The sequence below is a fragment of the Marmota monax genome, unplaced genomic scaffold (assembly GCF_021218885.2).
Source record: "Marmota monax isolate L192 unplaced genomic scaffold, Marmota_monax_Labrador192_F-V1.1 WCK01_AAM20220418_F8-fsc00007, whole genome shotgun sequence".
NCBI classification, from domain to species: Eukaryota; Metazoa; Chordata; class Mammalia; order Rodentia; family Sciuridae; genus Marmota; species Marmota monax.
In genome coordinates, this window is record NW_026692781.1 from 24,219,382 (window position 1) to 24,241,151 (window position 21,770).

The window sequence follows — 21,770 nt, forward strand, 5'->3', positions numbered from 1 at the left end:
CTCAGGACCGGGATCCTTAGGGACTGACATCACAGCAGGATGAGTCTGCCCCTCACAGGGCACATGCCAGTTGGGCCCTGGTGGGTTTTGAAGAAGTATTCCACATTCTACAAGAAAAATAATAGCCTTTGTACTTTTCCAAAACTAACTTCTTAAAAATCGGGAAGGAAAAATGTTTTGGCCTCTTAAAATGAATGTTTTTTTCACTTTCACTTTTATTCTTATTGCTATTAAATTAACTTAGCATATTTAAGAAAAAGTAAAAGTTCATTTATATAAGTGATGTTTTCTTTTTTGTTGTTTTTCTCCTCGTATCTCACAGTGTAAAAAATACAGGGACCAATTCACAGACCAGCAGAAACTTATTTATGAAGAGAAACTAGAAGCCAGTGAGCTCTTCAAGGATAAGAAGGCTTTATACCCATCTAGGTATTCTGGTTTTGCTTTACCCATAAAAATCAATATTTTAAAACTTGTTCTCCAATACATATGAAGGTCTTTTCTAGTGAAGTTTTGATTTCAGTACTAGATGAACAATTATTAATTATGTGTATAATTTTCTAATCAGCTGGATGTGAGTGCACATAAACACACTTAAGCGATAGTTTCCACAGTATTCTTTGATGAAATGAGATTACAGGTGGTTTTACTCTGTTGACATTAGCCTGCATACTTTACTGAATAATTGGAAGTCATATAAAATAAAAATATATAGGCTATTAAGATAAACTTGCATTTAAATTCCTATTTTCAGATTTCTCTTTGCAATATGTTGTAAATACCATCCCAATCTTCCTGCCCTAACAAGCCAGGTCAGAAACTCATTCATAAGATCAACAAAAGTGAAACAGTGTGTTAGTCTCTGGGTGTTGCATAAGCATGGGTTTGTGGTGTCCTTTGGTCAGCTAACTCATCGGTCATGACTTCAGTAGCCTGTGCAGCAAGTTCAGCTGCTTTATTATCAACACCACATACTCAGAAAAAGAAGGAACACAATTGCAAGTTTGGCAAGTGAAGTCCTTGGTGAAGACTGCTTATCTGATTATTTGTATATATCCTGCACCCATCATTTCCCCCCACAATTACTAATTTCATCTGGCACTTATAAAAAAGTACTTGTATAATTTCAAGCCAAAAATCTTCTAACTTGTTTTAGTAACAACTTGTTAACTTCTCCTAAAGACTGACTTAGAAATAAAAAAAACATTTTTATTCTAAATACTCACATGTATTTCATATACTGTCTCCATCTTCATGCCTATTTGAAAGCTCTTCATATATATATATATATATATATATATATATATATATATATATATTAGTTATAGATGAACACACAGTATCTTATTTATTTTTATGTGGTGCTGAGGATCAAACCCAGTGCCTTGTACATGCAAGGCAAGCACTGTACCACTGAGCCCCAGCCCCAGCCCCGAAAGCTCTTCTTTTTAAAGGACTAAATGAATGCAAGTTGCCGGTCTCATTGGCTTTAAATATTTTAAGTTGCACAGCTTCCTTGTTAGCTGATGTGGCTGTTCCAACTGGTACTTACTCCCTTATGTCCAACATAGTGCCTGAATCCGGAGTCGTCCCAAGTGCCTGCTCTGTGAAGCCTGCTTCAACAGAAAAACTGTCTGGATGCTTTCTCCGGCAACTAATGCCATTCAACTTTCCTTTTATACCCTTAGAGTCACCTTCTTAATGAACATTCCCTGTAGATGACTCTTAGAAACTGGAGGCCGGAGAGTACATTTTTGAGGAGGCAAACTAGCAGGCTCTTAGCACTTTTCATTATTTAAAACATGCTTGAATAGGAACACACCAAAAAAAGTTCACTTCAAGCCAAGTTCTTTTTGGGTAGTTTTTGTCAGTTTTCAGGGACGGTGGTGGTGCTCTCACACCACAAGCAGTGGGAGACATGGAATAATTAGCCCTCCCACCTCTCTGTGAAACAGCAGCTCCTATGGGCGTTGGCCTTTCATATCCCAGGAGCTGTGAAGCACTGGCCACCTACGTGGATTTTTCTTCCCTGATCCTCCACCCACGATGCAAGCATTTAAAGTTGTGTGTGCACGCTGCCAGAATTGAATAGCTCAAAATGAAGCTGGTAGATCTCTTGAAGCTGCAGTTTTTTCCTTGGTGTCTTTGAAGAAACTGCCCTAAGAGAGTCACCCCAGTCTTTAGGGAAATTGACATCTTAGTGACACATGCAGGGTTATACCTTTGCCAGAGTAATATGTTTGAAAGAAAACTGCTCTGATTCTGAATGTGGGTCTTGGCCACTCTGACCACTTGGAGGCACATTCTAGGCATCTCAGCTGGCCTTCCTTTCATACCTTGCCTATTTAAAACCAGAGCTACATGGTGTACTAAGTGCTGTGTAGTGATTACGCCAAATCCATTCTTCCCCAGAAGCCTTATTGATTTTCTTCTTCTCTGTGAGAAAATGAAATTTCTCTTTAGAGAGGGTGATAGGAATGATTTCAGTTCTTTTTTCAGTGCCACATATTATTTAAAGGCATTAGTAAAGCTTCTGTGGGCAGCTGTTAACTTTATATTAACAGATTAGAAGAAATTGCCTTTTCCTTCACACGAGGCCATGTACTTGAGTCTGGCCCTCGTTGTTAGTGATTTCTATCTTGATTGTTCCATGAGATAAGATTTTTATCAAAATCCTACCTACCAAATGCCGTGATCACATCTAAAATATTTTTGAAACAGGTTTTAAGTTTTCATTTTCAAGTTAACGTTTAGGACAGGTGCAAGTGAAATATACAAAATAAATTGATATTACTTTTCATGAAGTTGTCAGGTACTCCTTAGAAGTAACTGACTTGTTTCCTTTTGCCCACAGTACTTCCATTGAAACCATTTCTAACATGCAGGAATTGTTTCTTCTTAGTGTTGGGCAACCATTCCAAGGAGCTTACCTGGAAATCAACAAGAACCCTAAGTACAAGAAACTCAAAGATTCCATTGAAGAAAAGATCATCATTGCTGAAGTTGTGAACAAAATTAACCGTGCAAATGGGAAGGTAAAAATGCTAACCTTGAAGAATTGAGAGGCCCCCAAGACAGTCTTCCTTAGTTTTCTGAATGTTAAAATTTACATCTTGCCTGGCGTGGTGGTACACGCTTGTAATCCCAGTAGCTCCGGAGGCTGAGAAGGAGAATTGTGAGTTGAAAGCCAGCCTCAGCAATCGCCAGGCACTAAGCAACTCAGTAAGACCCTGTCTCTAAATAATATTCAAAATAGGGCTGGTGATGTGGTTCAGTGGTTGAGTGCCCCTGAGTACTCAATCCCTAGTAACCCCCCAGAATATTTACATCTCATATTCTCGGTGGAGTTAACTTGAGGGGATTTCACCTCACCTTTAGGCTTAGGCAAAATTTTGCTTACTCTCTGAAATTTCTATGAATTTAAGTATGTTATTTATGTCCTTTGACCTATTCTCAGTTTACATAGAGATGCTTCCTGAAAGATGATGAAATAAAATGTGCATTTCTGCAAATAACTAATGCTTTGAACTCATGGACCATTTGGGGGTGTTTGTGTTCACTGGTTTTACATCTCTTTTGGTTTTGTTTTAGAGTACATCCAGAATTTTCCTCTTAACAAATAATAATCTCCTTCTCGCTGATCAAAAGTCTGGACAAATCAAGTCAGAGGTTCCCCTGGTGGATGTGACCAAGGTATCGATGAGCTCACAAAATGACGGCTTCTTCGCTGTCCACCTCAAGGAGGTAAAAGTTCACCTAATGACTTAACGAGAGTGTTTCTCTGTTTGTCCAATTTCTCAGCCATGGATTTAAAATTTTTCCCATCAGACTAGTACTATTGCCTGATGTCCTCCCTACTGATTTACAAATTTTGGCTATGTTAACTCCTGTATAAAATCTCATGTTCGGTTTTTCAATAATTGAATAAGGTTAGTCACTTTTATTGATTTGCTCACTTGATGTTTTAAATTATGTCTCTTCCTGTTCTTTATTCTGCATACCAACTTACATATGTCTTCTTGTTCATTTTTGATTTGTTGTTTTTTTATCAAAGGACAGAACTGCATTAAAACCATTGCCTAATAATTTTGACCTAAAGGTTTTCTAATGTTCATACTGTCTGCTTAACCAGGACCTCCTAGCTTGAAAGGAATGGTTAAGTGTAGTAGCTAGACTTGTTCTCATTAACTGTGATGCCTGTCGCCATGTCATTTAACTTTCATGAGCCATCTCAATTTTTCTTATCTTTAAAATGGGGATAATAATTTCCCTACTTCATTGCGTTACTATGAAGATTAAGTGATACTGTATGTAAAGTGCTTAGCACAGTACCTCTCATGTATAATATCATTACTAAATACACAAATGTCAACAAATGTTAATCATGTTTAAGGTTATGCATCTAGGTAATATAGTGACACTGACCGACTCCTAACAGAAAAACCCCAAAGCTTACCTTAGCCTGTTTTCCCCACCATGCATTTTAACATAAAGGGGGTGTTTTGAGTCACAGGACAGTGATTATCAACCTCAAGTACACATTAAAGCAGAGTGGTACTCTAAGAAATGCTGACTTTCAGACCATACCCTCAGAATGAAACATAAGCATCCTATTTTGGGAAAGTTCCCCCAGATGATTCTCTTGTGCAGCTTAGGTTGAAAGCTGCTACTGTAGGATATTTGTTGCAAGTGTTATTGTTGTTATTTTTTTTTTCCACCAAATCACTGAGGAGTTTTTTAAATAGCTTTTTCAGATTGAGTCATAAGCTAGGTCAATGCTCCCTGATCCTGAATGTGCAGACCCACCACCCAGGGATCTTGCTGTGGACTCTTATTCAGTGGCTGCTGTAGCAGAGCTGAGATCCTGCTTCTCTAACAAGCTCCCACATGATTTGGATGCTCCTGCTGGTCTGTCAACCAGCTTTGGTAGCAAGGGATCAGATAACCTTACTCAAGTGCCCTGGTCAGTTGGAAGAAGTACGGCTCTTGTCCTTACTGTTTACATTGGGGAAATGGACTCCCGTGTGTGAAGTTTTAAGGAGACTGTAAATAGGTTTTCAGCCAACCCTGTAAACATTTTCCTCCTCAGCTGTCTTTAATTATCTCTGACTCTTGGCTTGTCCTTTCAGGGCTCAGAAGCAGCTAGTAAAGGAGACTTTCTCTTCAGTAGTGACCACCTGATTGAAATGGCCACCAAGCTGTATCGCACAACTCTCAGCCAAACCAACCAGAAGCTCAATATTGAAATTTCTGATGAGTATGTTCATATATTGTTTAATGCACCTTTTTGCTTTTAGTTTTATAATTTTAGTTCAGCTCTTTGATCTCATTCATTAATACAGCAGCTACTTATGTACCCAGTATGTGTCTAGTATTCGTTTTGGTTAAAGGACAGGCAGTGGATGGCACTGTCCAAGTCCCTACCTCAGGTACCTGACATTCTAGTGGGAAAGAAGAAGATACCCAGATAAGATAATAAGTAGGTGGCAGGGTTTGGGCCAGTAATGGGTGCTTGTAGTAGAGGGAAAAAAGCAATAGTCAGAGGGTATTCTTCTTAACAAGAAGGTCAGGGAGTCCTCTTTGATTCTGTGACTCCAGAAAGGAAGCGAGCTGGGCAGCAATCTCAAGAGAGACTTTACAGTGCAGAGCAGCTACCGGTACAAAGGCCCTGAGATGGGAACAAACTTTGTAGCAGAGCAGAAGGTAGGAAGACCCTGAAGAGAAAAACATAGCCTACACATGTAGATCTTGGTATCTGAGCTAAGTTGAGACTTTATTAAGGATGATGAGAAACCATTATTTGGTATTGAGCAAGGGTGTGGCAGGATCTGATTTATTTTCAAAGATGGCTTTGGTTGCAGTGTGGACAGTAACTACTGGGAGGCAGGGATGGAAGCAGGACTCTGAGCTGTCTAGTGCAAGGGTGATGTGACTTAAGCTAGAGTGAGATGGTGAGAAATAGCCAGCTTCTGAGCGTAATTTGAAGGAAAACAAAGTGTATTAACAGATTGGGTGCTAGGCATTAGGCATTTGTTGCAGAAGTAGATATTGAGGGATGAGGGGTTTAGAAGTGGCCAGGGAGATTCTGAATGGTTAGATTTGAGATGACTTTTTTTTAATATACATTGGTAACTAGAGTTGGAGTAAAGGCCTTCCATGTTAACAAGGGGGTATTAGTGCAAAGACTGGTGTAAATTTAAAACTTGCTTTTTCTTCATTTCACATTTATGTTCAAATTGTAAAGGCTAATTATTTGCATATAGGATGGGACATCCCGCCATATATTAAATATACACATGTGAGGTGTTTGAATGAATTTGAGTGACTAAATTGATTAATACTTAACTGATTATTTGTTATCAATAATAACAATTATTAATAATATTAATAATTCACCAACAACTTATATACTTCTTTGCATATGTTAGAAAGATTAGATAACCAGATAACATAGGAAGATTTTTTTTTTCTTTTCTTTTCTTTTTTAGTACCAGGCATTGAACTCAGGAGCACTCAACCACTGAACCACATCCCCAGCCCTATTTGGTATCTTATGAGACAGGGTCTCATTGAGTTACTTAGCATCTCACTTTTGCTGAGTCTGGCTTTGAACTCACGATCCTCCTGCCTCAGCCTCCTGCACCTTTGGATTATAGGCATGCACCACTGTGCCCTGCTGAAGATTTTATTTTATAATTCAAAGTTTTTCATGCTGGGGATGTGGGGATGTAGCACAGTGTCAGGGTACTTGCCTGAGACTTGTGAGGCCCTGGGTTCAATCCCAATAATAAAAAAAAAAAAAAAAAAAAAAAAAAAAATCAAGAGTTTTGCAGTTTTTTAAAAGAAGTTTTTGTTTTGTTTTGTTTTGTTTTTGTTTAAAATAAATTTATACATATCTCAGCCCCTCTGTGAATCACACTCTCAGTGATGTTAGGATTTATGATATCTTTAGTTCATCCTCAGTTCTCCCTGAACACTAGGGATATTGATGGGGTAGGAGATGGAGCTTTATGGGTACACTACACTGGGAATGGATGTTTGGACTACATAACTTGTTACTTTCTTATAAAAACAAAATAAAGAATATTAGGGAAAAAAAGATAATGGCAGATTAAATTCCAATTTAATTAAAGTTTTAACCTGTCAGGGCATGTTCGAGCTTTTAACTCCCTTTGGTAGAGGTTTTTCTTAATTTGGGATTCTGGGCTTGGTAGCTCCTGCCATTTCCTGCTCATCATGAGATCATATTTATTTCAAAGATTGATATATTCCCCCTCGATACATGGATGAAGCAGTCTCATAGTTGCCCATGGCATTAATAGGGTTATCTGTACAGAGGCAAGAAATCACAACTAATCCAGACTTCAAAGGATGGTACTTTTAAGCACTTCCTATATTGATATTCTAAGAACACTACTCTTAAAGAATGTTAAGGAAAATGTGCTATGAAAGAAATGTTCTCTGGTGAAAATTGAAAAGCAGTCTTACCATACGACTTCTCAGAACCTCTGAAATCTAGTTGCACACTTTGACTCTCTGGAGGGGCTTTGGAAGATGTAATGTACTGTGTTTCCCAAATGTAGTCAACCACTGAAGCCCTCTGGTGGATCTCCTGGGCTGTGTGCAGAGGCACATCACTCAGGAAATGCTTTCGAGATGAGTTCACTTCTGGGCATCAGGAACTCTGCCTGTCAGAGAGGCGTATGGTATTCTGATGGTATAGCATGGCCACGTGAAGACCACAGATACATGACAACATTGTTACTCCTCTCCTCTGGTTCCTAATGATTGGGTGTTCTGATAAAAGTAAAGCAGCTGATGGAAGAAGTTTCCAGTGCAGCTCTTTCAAAACCCTGGGAGCTCCTTGGTCAGGGATGCCTGGGTCTGTGTTTTCAGCTGACAGTGACTTTACTCCATTTCCTTACCAGCTGCAGAGAAGCAGTGTCAAAAAGAGCTTGCAGTTCAGTGACTAACCCCTTCCTCGTCACATCGTTTTTGGAAGGAGAAGTAGTGATTCTAACAAGCCCAGTTTCTGCAGTCATTATAGATAAACTGAACATTGGTCTTCAGGAAGGCAGTCCAATCTTAGTGCAGTTTTTAACTTGCCCAAGTAGAAATGAGAATTGAATTCATTGAGAGACTCAACCGCTTTATATGATTCCTAATTCTTTTTTTTTTTTTTAATTTTAAAATGTTTTATTTTGGTTGTAGATGGACACATACCTTTATTTTATTTATTTATTTTTATATGGTGCTGAGGATCGAACCCAGTGCCTCACACATGCCGGGCGAGTGCTCTACCACTAAGCCACAACCCCAACCCCAGATTCCTAATTCTTAAACTCACAAACGGTTTAGTTGGTAAACATTGCATTTTGAGGATAACCTGCAGGTGTACAGAATTTCTAAAAATGAAGTCCTGAATATAGTGAAAACAACAGTGAATTTGTTCTACCAAATATTTTAAATATATGTATCATTTAATATATTAAATCCAAACAACTAGTCTATGTTGTTTTTACTTTGAAATTCTAACTTGTATTAATGCTGCAAAATAATGCATTCCATGTAACTGTTTGCTGGAACATGATTTTCAGTTTTGTCCTCTTTGAAATGGAGATGAATAGTAGTCATCGCCTCCTTAGATTGTGTTACAGCTGAGTTAACACAAGTAAGTGGCCAGGAACAGTATACATGGTCCCCAACACTTTTGAGCTGTTGATATTTCTAATATGAATCTTGGTCATGAGCTATGAACATGGAGATGTTAAATGTAAGTTAAATTCAATAGGAAAAGAAGGTCCTACACATTGAACACACCACATATGATCGTTGAAAATAAAAATGAAAAATATTTGATTTTTGAAGCATATGAATTTTTATTGAATTTTTTGAACATTTTTTTTCTTTGAGGCACATGAATAAAAGCATACAGGCCAGAAACATATCTCAGATAGGAAAACGTGGAACTACAGCTCTTCTTTCAGTCCTTTCAAGTTGAAAAGAAACAACCCATTTGAAAGGCCAGCATGCTATCCTTGTAAAGCAACTGATGAATTAGAAGCTTTCGTGTCATTTAGCTCCAGAAATGATGTTTGCAAAACACAGCCTCTTCAGACCACGAAACTAAGTTGACATATCCAAATGAAATTGTTCAGGTCCTTGCTACTGCTATGGATGGCCATGAGGAGTGATCTGCCAAATACCTGTTACTCACTTAGTAATGTGCCAGCAACCCAGAAAAACTGTTCCCTGAGAACAGAGAAAACATTGCTATGGGATATTGATGTGGTAGAGAGAAAAGTCAATGGTTTTGAGATGGGAAGACCTGGTCCAGCTGTGCTACTCTAATGCGGTCCCTGAGAGCAGGACCCTCATTTTATACAGCTGGCTGTCCTTCACAATGCTAGGTGCAAACAACAAACTTGTAGACAGTCACTTGTCCCCGGCTGGTCTGCAGAAGGAAGGATTTGAACTAGAATATGTTTTTTTAATGTATCACATATACCACTGGTGGGGTAGGAGGTAGTTTTGGGTGTACAGTAATGGATTTTTAATGTTTTAAAATTTAAAATTTAAATTTTTTTTTTGTGTGTGTGTATGGTTTTTGTTTGTTTTGTTTGTTTGTTTGGGGGGGTACCAGGGATTGAACCCATGGGCACTTAACCACTGAGCCTCTTCCCCAGCCCTTTCCATTTTTTGAGACAGGATCTTGCTAAGTTGTTGAGGCTGTATTTGAACTTGTGACCCTCCTGCCTCAGCCTCTTGAATTACTGGGATTACAAGCATGTGCCACCATTCCCGGCTTTTATATAAATATTTTAATGATTATTAAATGGCAGATCATAGTGACATGGCTTTATCATTCTATAGTCACTATTACTTTGTAATAGTTTTAGCTATAAATAAATATTAACATAGTGTACATGTGCAAATATGACAAAAATTGTGCAGGAAATATATGCACACCCAGTGTTTGGAGAGGGTCTCAAGGCTCCTTCCTGTTCTGAAATTCTCAGTTTTATTTCTCAGTTTGTTGATAATTTAATCGGACCCCTCCCCAGTTTATGTTTTTGCCAGAAGCAAGACAGAGATAGAACATGTTGGTCTTTCTTTTTGAAACATGGAAATAATTATTCTCAGCTCTTCTTGCCTTGTTGGAATATGTTTAGTTAATGAGCTCCCACTTACTTAGGGCTGAATGGCTACTGGAAGTAAAAGACAGTAATACAATTCTGTGTTAAGTAAGAGGTGTTAATGAGAAGGGGTAATACTTGTCAAGATCAATATCCCATTAAAAAACAAAATCTTATGTTACTGTAATTACCATCTGTTTTGTATATACCTTAATTTGTTTGATTCTTTTCTCCTAGGTTCCTGGTACAGTTCAGGCAGGACAAAGTATGTGTGAAGTTCATTCAGGGCAGCCAGAAAAATGGGAGTGTCCCAACATGCAAACGAAAAAACAACCGTCTCCTTGAAGTTGCTGTCCCCTAACTGCCGCCTCCTCTCTCCGCTTTCATGGACTCCTTGTAATAGTGCAATTTTGTTTTGTTTTGTTTTGTTTGGGGTTCATTGTATGTTTGGGAACTGCCAAAGGCTAACTGTTAGAGTTCCTTGGCAAAATAAAAGTATTTGACTAATCAATTTTTATTATTGGAATAGTTTAACCCTTCACTACATATTCTGTCCTGGGGCAGGATTGTAGAAACTAACAGTGTCTGTTTCTAATGTCATATGTGTTTTCTCTTTAGTTACCATGTTAGATTTGTGTACCCCTAAATCAACGTATTATTCATAAATCATTAACCCATGTAAGTGTAGGAAACGGTCTTAAAAGATAGTACATTCATTTATCAAATATTTATTGAATGCCCACTCTATGCTGGGCACTGTGCTAAATGGTATAGAAACTTATTAGGAGTCTTTTTTACTTTTAAGGCTATTGCATTCTGGCTGGTTTGTGCTGGTTTAACAACAGCTGAGAAGGTTTCACAAGACTGGGACCAAAATAATAACTAATGATGGACAGCATTAGTAGGATCCCTGTAACAGGATCACAAACAATACACACTTCAAAAAGGGCTGGTCCTAGAAGAAATATAAATATGACTGGGTGAAATCCCTCTCCATCTTTTTCTATTTGAAAAAAAGAAAACTGACATTTGAACAGGACATTTTATTTGTTTGGATCTCCTGTAATTACTTTTAACAGTAGAAGACAGAAGTCCTTATTTTAGAAAAAGTGACAGAAGGAGTCTGGTAAGACTGTTTCTGTTTCTGGTGAACATCATATAGGATCCTAGTATGTTAATATCTGCAGTGTTGTTTTCACTGGAATTTGAATAGCTATTTTCCCAGCTAACACATGAAGTTAGGCTGAAAGCCTCTTACAGAGTGGCAGACGTTCAGTATGATGTGCAATAAACATCCGAGATCTTTTTTGAAAGTTTTATTTATAGTATACATTTTTGTATGAGAGAGGTGGTTGGCACAGGGTGCATATTCTAGTCAAGGATCAAAAGTAAGTTGGTGTTAAATTGCGGGGCTTTTTTTTTTTTTTTCCTCTCCTTTCAAATTTACGATAAGGATTCATTTTGGAAACTACGTTTTTAAACTTTGAAACCAAATTGTTTCTTATTTGGGAGGATAATGTACATATCTTGGTATCATGTTAAATAATAAAATTGTTCTAATTTGGTGCCACTTGCTGGATCACAACTGTATTTTTGTATTTCAAACTATTTTCGTATGTTGTGTGTCAAATGTATTGTCTCATAGAATGGCTTTACAATCCAAACATTATGTGTTCTCTGTGCTAACTGAATTTCACTAATCTTTTATAAACCAGAAACAGTCATCGAAAATATTTTCTAAGGATTTTCTTTTGATTTTTGTACTTCAAAAAAAAATTGCTCACATAAAGAAATTCTCAGGAGTCTTTGTGTTTATTGGTGCAGGTAAAGGATAAAATTGTTTTCATTCTTTTCCACTATGGACCTAAAGTGGTAGATTGATCATTCCTGTAATAGATGAATAGAAATTTGGGACCGAGAGTAGTTTTAATTTTTTTTTTAAATAGGGAACACGTTTACATTGTTCAACATACCAGTTAGTGCAAAAAGGTGTAAAATACAAATTCTCCATCCAATCAGTCACCCATCTGCTCAGTTCCTGTCCCACCCCGCAAAAAGTTAAACTTGTTTTCAGTTGCTTTTACTACTTTTTGCAAATGCTTGCAAAGAAATAAGACTATAGACTTATCTTCCCCTGTGTTGGCAGACAAAAGCTGTTATGTGTTGCCTTGCTTTTCTCTCCCAGTGGAGGATCATGAAGAGATACTCGCTCTGGTTACCAAGGCAGTCCTCACTGGTATAGATGTGTTATAACTATTCACAGGTCCCTAGTTATCATCATTGGTAGCTTCCTGAAGGGAGCTTCAGGATGAAAGTCCTGAATGAAAGTCAGCATGGAAAAGACTGATGTTCTGTGGGTCTAAATTTTGTTAAATTTTCCCAGATATCTTATTTGCAGATTATTCATTGTGAGTTAGCCACAAGTAGTTACCACATATTTTCCAAAGTATTTTTTTCAATGGAGAAATCATATAATCTTAAACTGCATTGTTATGCAAGGATTTTAAAAAAATGTCCACAAAGAGATTTTAAGTGAGAATTTTATTTTAATAACTTTTGTCACTTATAGTTTTTGTCACTGAAATATCCAATAATTTGGGAACATGGAGCTTATTCTACATGAGCTGTTGCCTTTACTTGGTGGGAAAAGTTGGCTGAAGTTCATCCAGAAGGCTTTCTGTGTACCAGGCTGCAAATGTGCCTTCCTATAGTTGTTAATACTGGGAATACATATAGTGAGGACCTCCTTTCTTTTCCATGGAGCAAGCGATTAAGGAAAATGTAATTGCTGAGGGCAATTATTTAGAGATTTTCAATTTAGAAGCAAGATATGAAACCTTGTTTCTGAATCCTGAAGTTAAAATTGACTGTACCACTTGTCCTTTTGGAATCCCTCACATTCCCCATAAAGGAGAGCAGTAGTAACCTGACCACACTAGAACTGCGGGGAGAGCAACCATGGCTGACCCCATAGAGCAGTGTTTCAATGAGTGTCAGCCTGGATCAAAACCATAGGGAAAGCCTGTTTTAAGAAAGAATATTTTAAAAGCAAATATCTGAGGCTGGTTCCTGGGCCATGTCCTATACCAGTGAATCAGGTATAGGGTCTGAAAATAGGCATTTTAAAGAAGATCACCAGGACTTGCCCCATGTGTGAGGCCCTGGGTTCATTCACCAGCACTGCCAACAAAGAGGGCTGGGGGATCTCCAGATGATGCACACATTAAAGTTTGAGAACCAGTAGGAAAAACAGAGTTACTTTTTTAGCTACACACAGAAGTCTAGTCTACACACTAATCTTAAAAGTCCTATGGTGATTCTGATTCTGCCCAAGTGGTAAGAACCACTGCCCTAGAGCTTCTTTCCAGCTGCCTGTGGCATTGTTGGCTGCATTTGCTGATACTGCTCCAACCCCAACCCCATGCCCAATTAGTGGTTACTGATCTCACTCTATATCAGTAGACAAGCGACTAATAACCTTTATCTATGAATTTCTCTCAGTGTCATGCTATAGAGTTAAGGTACTCATGACACTCCAGAACTCTTGTGTATCTTGGTCTGGTCATACAGCCTGTCTTGTTCCAGGAATGGCTTAGGTTATGCAGCCCTGGGAGGGACCTCTTAGAGTAACTGGAGTTATAAGACCTGGTTACCCAGGATGTAGACTCCTGGATTAGTCTGGGAGTGACTAGGAATTACCCAGATCCAGAACCCTTGGAATGACTTAAGAGTTGATGTGCTGAGAAAAACGTAAATAGATAATGAATATCAAAAATCAGACTGGTAGTTGCCAGGGCGTACAGAGTGATTAGTGGAATTGCCCTTGACTTTGATTCTCAGCAACCACGGTACAAGGGAGGAATGTAGGAATAGTTCCTCTCTCACATACTGGTTAGTTTTGTATTTCACAATCTTGGACCCAGAACTCAGATGTTGAGACTTCAGCTCAAGTTTTGAATACCTTTGCTCACCGCCCCCAGAGATAATGGAGTGTCTCTAAAGGCAAAAAGCCAGGCCAAGAGTTCCGAGAATCACAAGCATATCCTCAGTATTAAGGGTTTGGCTGAAGTCTAAGAAAACGAACTGTTTTATTATCATATCATCTCAATTAATATGCTGAGAACTTGAGTTCATGTAATTGAGCATTATCATGATAATCAGAGCCTGATTTAAAATTCTTTTAGGCCAAGTATAAAAGACAAGCACTTTTGTTTCATATCTATTAGTTTTCATACAATAGGTTGATACTTTCTAGGCTTGATGAAAGCTTCAAATAGAAATACTCTCTTTAAAAAGATGTGTGTTGCTGGGGGGGAGGGGATTTAGTAGATTCTATCATGTGCCTCTTCTATTCTTCCACTAAGTTTTGACCAGTATGCATCAGGTTAAGAGCCTTCGTTTTTAAGCTGGGCATTGTTTCTCCATGAACACTACTGCACTCATTCCCTAAAGCAATTTGTCACAGAACTGAGAGGGAAGAGAAGGAAGGGCAGTAGTCTTGTTCCTCTTTGCTCCTGTGAGAAAAATAACATTAAGTTTCCTTCATCGTTTGGAGATTTTCTGTTGGTTTCTTCGCCATCGTTAGAGGAGCTCTCTTTGCCTCTCGTTTTGATAATTCTGTCATGCTCTCTGGTTCTCAGGTTCTCACCAGCAAAACCCTAGGAAGCTTAGCCTTTCGTGAGCTGGCCCTTGCTGCAGGTCTCATCAGCTCCGTGTCAATAGCCACACAGGAGAAAATTGCTTTTGAAACTGGTTCCTCCAAATCTTGGAAAGTTTGCCTCATTCTCTTTGGTTTGAAGATCATTTTCAAAATCTGGAGTTAATCACAGTTCAGCAAAGCCACAATCTTCCTCATTAATTTTTCCCCTGGCATGGTGGCCAGATCCCCTCCGCCCAGTTCCATAAAATTCAACAAAAGTCTAACTTTATAACCAAGGAAAACAGTTTCAGCTTCTAAGTGTTTTAAGGAGGGAATAGGGAACAGAATCCAATTCCATGTCCACCCTATACCCTAGCAGTACTGAGAGAACAAGGATCTACTATTTACCTCATTTTCAACTCAATTTTTATTTTTTTCTTGTTCACCAGTTAACAAATCTGGCACTTTCTCTTTATACTTTTTTAAAAATAGCTATCCCAGAACAGCATTTTATTTATTTATTTGTGTTGTGTTGTGTTGTGTGTGTGTGTGTGTATGTTGCTGAGAATTGAACCTAAGTCTTTGTGCATGCAAGACAAGCATTCTACCAATTGAGCCACATCCCTAGCCTTTTATACTTTTAAATGATGTGGACATCAGAAATGTGCACGTAAAAGTGAACTCATCCACATAACTATTAGCACCCAGAACACACATTCCCAACACAGCACTCAGAAATCCTTTTCTCTGTCTCAGTTATAATCTCCCACAAAGATTACTTAAAGTTATATACAACTTTAAAAGGAGTCACACATGTAGTCTCCTGCCTGGCTTCTGTCAGTCAACATAAGTATGAGATTCATCCATTTGCTGCATATAGCTATGTGGTTTTTTGTTTGTGTTTTATTCTCCTGGCTGCATAGTAACTCATCATGTGGATAGACTACAATTTTGTGATCCATTTTTATTGTTGATGGCCATTTGGCTGTTGTACATTGAGCTGCAGCAAACATTCTTGTACACATCAGCTGGTGACTATGTACGCACACATTTCGGCTGAATGTATCCCTAGTAGTAGAAGTGCTGGATGGTAGGATAAATGTATGCTCAGCTCTAGTCAATTCCATCTACCTGACTTCCAAAGCAACCACCAGTTTATATGCCACTGGCAGTTGCTCTATATAATTGACAGACCTGGTATTGTCAGTCTTTTCAATTTGGGTCCTTTTGGTAGATCTTAGCTTTAATCTGCATTTTGCTGCTGATGAATGAACTTGATCATCTTTCAATATCAGCCATTTGGATATCATCTTTTATAAAGTGCCTGTTCTAGTATTTTACCAATTTTTCTGTTGTCTCCTTTCTTTTTGATCTGCAGTTCTGTGTTTTATAAGTGTTACCTTTATGTGTATGGTGTGTGTCTTCTCACAGTCTTTGGTTATCTTTTTATTTCTTACCAGTGTCTTGATAAACAGAAATTCTATTTTAGTGTAGTCCAGTTTATCAGTTATTTCTTTTATTATTACTATGTTTTGTTTCCTCTTTAAGAAATATTTGTTCTCCCAAGCTTATGAAGATAATTGCCTGTGTTTACTTACAGAAGCCTTACTGTTTTACTTTTCACATTTAGATCCTCAGTCCAGCTGAAATTGATTTTTTTCTTTTTTCTTTTTTTAATGGTGTAGAAAGACAAGATTTGTTTCTTTTCCTTCATGTAGATATCCAGTGGATCCCACACCTGGTAGTGAAAGGCCAGCCTTGCCCCTCTGCAGTGTTTCTAGATTCTCTCTTCTATTACTTTGACCTTTGTGTCAACATTAAACTGCATTAATTATATTGCTTTGCAGTATGTTGGCACAGCACTTTTAAAAATGAAATTCATTTAGCCATCCTAAGCTCTTGTGATAGGAAGCATTAAAACTAATAAGTGAACTAATTACATAAAACTAAATATTGTGTCAGTTATGTGTATGGGGAGTAGCAATAGGTTCATCAGAGTTCTAAAAATGTGAGCATCAAATAAGGCTTTTCCTTTAGCCACAGGAACCCGAGCATGTGAGTTTCTAATGGGATTATATGGGGAAAATATTAGATGTTTCCATGAAGTAAATTAACAACTTCTGATTCTTTGTGATATTTTTATTTTCCATTGACTCATTGATTTCTACCCATATTACTAATCATTGTCATTTAAATTTTCCCTAAGATCTTCCTAAAATTACTATTTTTTATAAAAGCATGTGAACATTTTCTTTTGTTTATAGTCTTGCTGTTTTTCCTCTCTTAGGTTTGGTTCCTTTAATAGTGAATAATGAGAATCTCAAGGGTTTTCTAATTCTTTGTTACAGTCGATTTTCTTGTGCAGTAATAATAGGTTATAGATGAAGCCAGGTGGTGCCAGAAGTAGAATCCAGGTCTTTCTTTGGCTTCTCTCCTAATCTACTAATTTAAGTTAAAAAAAAAAAAAAAGATTCTTCTAAATTATGTCCCAGTAATCAATCACCCAGTTCATTCTCTTGTGTGCAGTTCTGAGCAAGATAAATTCAGAATTGCCTATTTAAGCATCCTCAACTTTGCTGAAGTTGGAACTTAATTGACAGAAAAGAGCAATATCAAAAAAGCACATGCACTGTTTTTTTCTTTTCTTCTTTTTTTTATAATGTTAAAGGTATATATTCTATTTTTGGAAGATAAACTATAGACAAAAGCAAAAATATTTAACTTAATATTTAACTTGTATAAGTTTGTGTCAATCTAAACAAATACTGAGGGAGAAGGATGGAGTTATAGAGGTATGGCATAGAAGAAAACAGAGGTTGTATTGTCTTCTGTTTTTTAGAAACTTAAAAATCATCTTTAGCTGCCTGCTACCTTCTTGGTTTATTTTAACAAATGTAATGGATATGATAATAATGTTGTTCTGTTGTCTCTTAACTCCTAACTTCTAGAAAAAGAGGGTGTTATATTGAAGCAGAGCAATTACTAAAACTCATTCTCCCAGAGTCTCCCTAAAATGACCTGAAAATGCATTTCTTGAAGTTTGAAAACAGAAACTCTCAGAGCATGGGAGTCTGTTTGTTTGTTTCAAATTAATACCTACTACCTTCATGATGGGGGAAAATCAAAAGTTTCCGTGCAAATGGCCAATCCCGCATTATTAAAACCAAGTCCAAAATTACAAGTTCAATACTACCACAAACGATTTACAGAGACACCGAGAAAGCTTACTCCTTCCTTGAGCATTTTATAATATTTGGGAGATCATCAACATCAGGAAAAAAAAAGAATATGTTTATAGGGATCTGTTTGTTTCACTTAAAAACGCCTTCACTATACTCTAGTTTTATCAATGGGCAAAAGTTCTCACTGCTTGGTGTTTGGGACAGATTAATACAGAGATCCAGGAAATGGCAATAGTTGGAATCTGGTCTGTCCAGTCATCTTGGAAGCTGTTTGGTAGCAGCTGTCTTTATTTCCTAGCACAAGTTGGACTTGGATCTGAAAAAGGAATGAAATCTGGTAACATTAAATGAAGCACTTTGGAGCTGCTGCTGAAACATTATTAGAAGGGAAGGAAATCCACCCACCAATTTGTTCTTTCCACTAGGAAAAAAACTACAGATGAAGATGCCATGTGTGGTGTTTGAATTGTCCCCAAACCACACTAGACACAGCAAAGTTTGAATTTATTTCAGAAGTGTGGTTTGATATGTATACATGGAGATGCACATCATTCGTGTCCCTGTCTAAGGATGCCATTTCTGATAAGCATGTGTGGCAAATCAGAAAAACTGATAGAGGTCTGTTCTATTTATTCTTCATTGCTACTAAGTCACCATTAGTCATGTGGTGACCACTTGGCTGGGAGAGCAAACCAATCTTTGAACACATCATCTCTGTGGCAACCACTTCAGGATTTTATTTTATTTTATGCAAAGAATGTTATATTCTTGTAATAAGAACTGCTTTATGATAATTATAGAGGTTTAAATTCTCCCAATTTTGCCATCATGTCCTGTCCTGATGTGATCAACTCACATATTTTCCAATAACTATATCGTCATTTCTTCTTTTCATGGAGCAAATAAAATGCTTTTAAACTGAAATCAGATACTGATACTGAACCATTTTGAGCTCTGACTTAGACTTTGCCTCAACTAGTCTTGCCAAAAATGTCATTAGCTAAAGAAGCTTGTCAGTGGCTCAGCAGAAATCCTACAGTTGATGGATAAAGGTGCATTGCAAGTGTCTTAGAGTTTGCCATCTTGATTTAGAATATGGAAATAAGTGGTGTCCCAGTGAAGGACACTCTTATCCTAGTGAAGGACATTCTTTCTTATTTAGAAAGAATATTTCTCCTTTGCACATGGGGTTTCCAGAATACCAGTGAAACAATATTAAAAAATTGTTGGTCTCTTGATTATCTATGTTAACTCATGAACTGAACCCTATGCAAAACTCCAAAATCTGGAAATTACAAATATATACACATCAATTCTTTCATTTAATAAATAAGAAAAAAGTTCAACCCAGAGAGGTTCAATGATCTGGTCCAAGATTTTTTGGTTACTAGCAGAACTAGAGTGCAATCCATGTTTTCTTACTGTTAGAGGCTTTCTGAGGCAGATTAGGAAAAGACAGCTAAATTTGGTAATTTGCCTGGCACAAGATAATTGTTCAACATGTTGAGCAGACAGCAGTATAACTTCTCCATATCTAACTTTCTGCCCTTGCTGAGCATTCCAGTTCCCTTAAACATGAAGGTTTCAAAGTTCTTGCTCACCCAAATTATCCAATTGAATGTACAAGTCTTCTTTTCCCAAAATATTACTGTTACATTCCCCTTTACTCTCCCTGCCCTTACAATATTTTATAATCCCTGTTTATAAAAGATTTATCTTCTGTTCTTATCGACCATCACTCCGACAGGTAGTGGGCACAAACTGATAAGTTGTTCACAATTCTGTAAGCCCAAGCAAATGTTTCAGAAACTCTTTTGAAGTCTGTCCTGAACAAAGTAACATTGACAAAAAGCAATTTTCCCCTGGTCTTCCTTCATTCTTTCTGGTATTTTAGAAATCATCTCTAAGCAATTAAGATGCTACATAATCCAAAACAAAATTATGTCATTATCTCCTAAATATAAATTATTCTGCAATACAAACACCCATTTCAGAAAATACATTTGAGTCTCTTCCATCCCCATGAAATTATTACTTGAGTCCCACAGAACTCATTGTGGAAAAGCAAATAGATGTCTAAGGAAGAGTAAACCCATTGCGTGTTTTAAAATTTTTAAACAAATAGACTTGGCAGAATACTTGAAGCAAAGAAAGATTGTTAAATTGGAAGCACTCAGAACCACAAGAGGTTCAGTGCCGCAGTCTGGCTGGGCACAATCAGGAGCCACTTGTCAAAAGAAACTAACTTTATTTTTAGAACCACACACGCCAAACAAAACAGCCTCTCAGGAAAAACCCTCAGAGCCTCAACTGCCACCACCCGCTTTCCACAAGCCTCTCTCTCCCACACAAGCTTCTCTCCACCTCCCACAATCCTCCTGCTCTTGAGGCCGATTGGCTGGGTCACATGGGTGGAGCCAAAAAAGTCCCCCAATGAGCAGCTCCGTGGTCTGAAAGGGCAGGGAAACAGCCCAATGAGCATCAACGCAGAGGAGCCAATCAGCTAGATGTTGCTGGGGCCGAGGAGCCAATCAGCTAGATGTTGCTGGGGCCGCTGTGAGCCAATCATCAGCCGGCAGCTGGAAGTTTGCTGGCAGCTGGAAGTTTGCTGGGGCCCCTTCAGCTGTGGCTCTCAACATCTCCCCCTCTCTGTTTAAACAACAAGCATGTGGCTTAGGGACCGTGCCTGCCTTAGGTTGTCCAATAGTACATATGGTCCTTAGGTTGGTACCATTGCAATTGGATCTTACCCGTCACTGACTACCGGTCCAGTACAGCCACACCTGTGGAGAGGTCTTTGTACCAGCAGGGGGGTGAGGTTCTTTGCCTCACCTCTGTTGGCCCCCAAATTTTAGCTGGACGATCATGACAAGCAGAAGGGAGGAAGATACACCAAGCCAATTGACGGCTCCTTTTGGAAAAATTGTACCACCAATGACATCATCAGCAAAAATACCCCAACACTACCACAAGTCGCTGCACCAACAGATAGTTCACAATGCATACAGGTGAGCTCACAATGTGTCCAGGCAAGTTCTGTAAGCAGTTCAGTGATGGCTATTGTAGAAGCTGTAGATTGGTTTTATCTTTGACTTCACCAGCACTGGGATGAAGATAGGAATTCTGGCAATAATGGCTAAAGAAAAAATTATGTAACATTACAGAAGGCACTAAAAGAAAACAATTTTCTTAACAATTTACATTGTCTTCACCGGCACTGGGATGAAGATAGGAATTCTGGCAATAATGGCTAAAGAAAAATTATGTAACATTACAGAAGGCACTAAAGAAAACAATTTTCTTAACAATTTACATTGTCTTCACCGGCACTGGGATGAAGATAGGAATTCTGGCAATAATGGCTAAAGAAAAAATTATGTAACATTACAGAAGGCACTAAAAGAAAACAATTTTCTTAACAATTTACATTATCTTTAAGAGAATTGTTAAATATAATGAAAAGGAAAGGTGAAAGTAAACAAACAGATCTGTTAACCTTCTTTTTTGTTAACATATTAAAACAATCCTCAACAGTTGTTTACCCAATTTAAATTAAACCATATAAATCACGTGAAAAAAAATATTTGGATCCATTTTATCATGAGCGCTCATCATAAATGATATATGGACATACGTACATTCAAACATATAACACAAAACACAAGTGTGCACACATAATATAATACATACAACACATAACATTATAGTAAAGGCCTTATAACTTTTTACAGGTGAAATCTCCATTGCAATGTTTAAAAACTCTATAGTCAAAAAATAGAACTGATCAGCAAAACATTAACCTAGGTCTGTATG

The 21,770-nt window shown here is 37.7% G+C and overlaps 1 protein-coding gene across 5 annotated transcripts in view; it reads left to right on the plus strand.

Annotated features, from left to right (window-relative positions):
- Positions 1-10,647, plus strand: part of Myo1b (myosin IB) — a 171,244-nt gene extending 160,597 nt beyond the window's left edge. For all 5 annotated transcript variants that reach the window (XM_046447331.2, XM_046447333.2, XM_046447332.2 and 2 more), the window contains 5 exons: positions 323-429; positions 2,903-3,035; positions 3,592-3,744; positions 5,130-5,257; positions 10,374-10,647. In XM_046447331.2, the coding sequence (XP_046303287.1) occupies positions 323-429; positions 2,903-3,035; positions 3,592-3,744; positions 5,130-5,257; positions 10,374-10,497 (645 nt within the window). In that variant the 3' untranslated portion in view covers positions 10,498-10,647. The remainder of the gene's footprint in view (positions 1-322; positions 430-2,902; positions 3,036-3,591; positions 3,745-5,129; positions 5,258-10,373) is intronic.
- Positions 10,648-21,770: the final 11,123 nt, after the last annotated feature.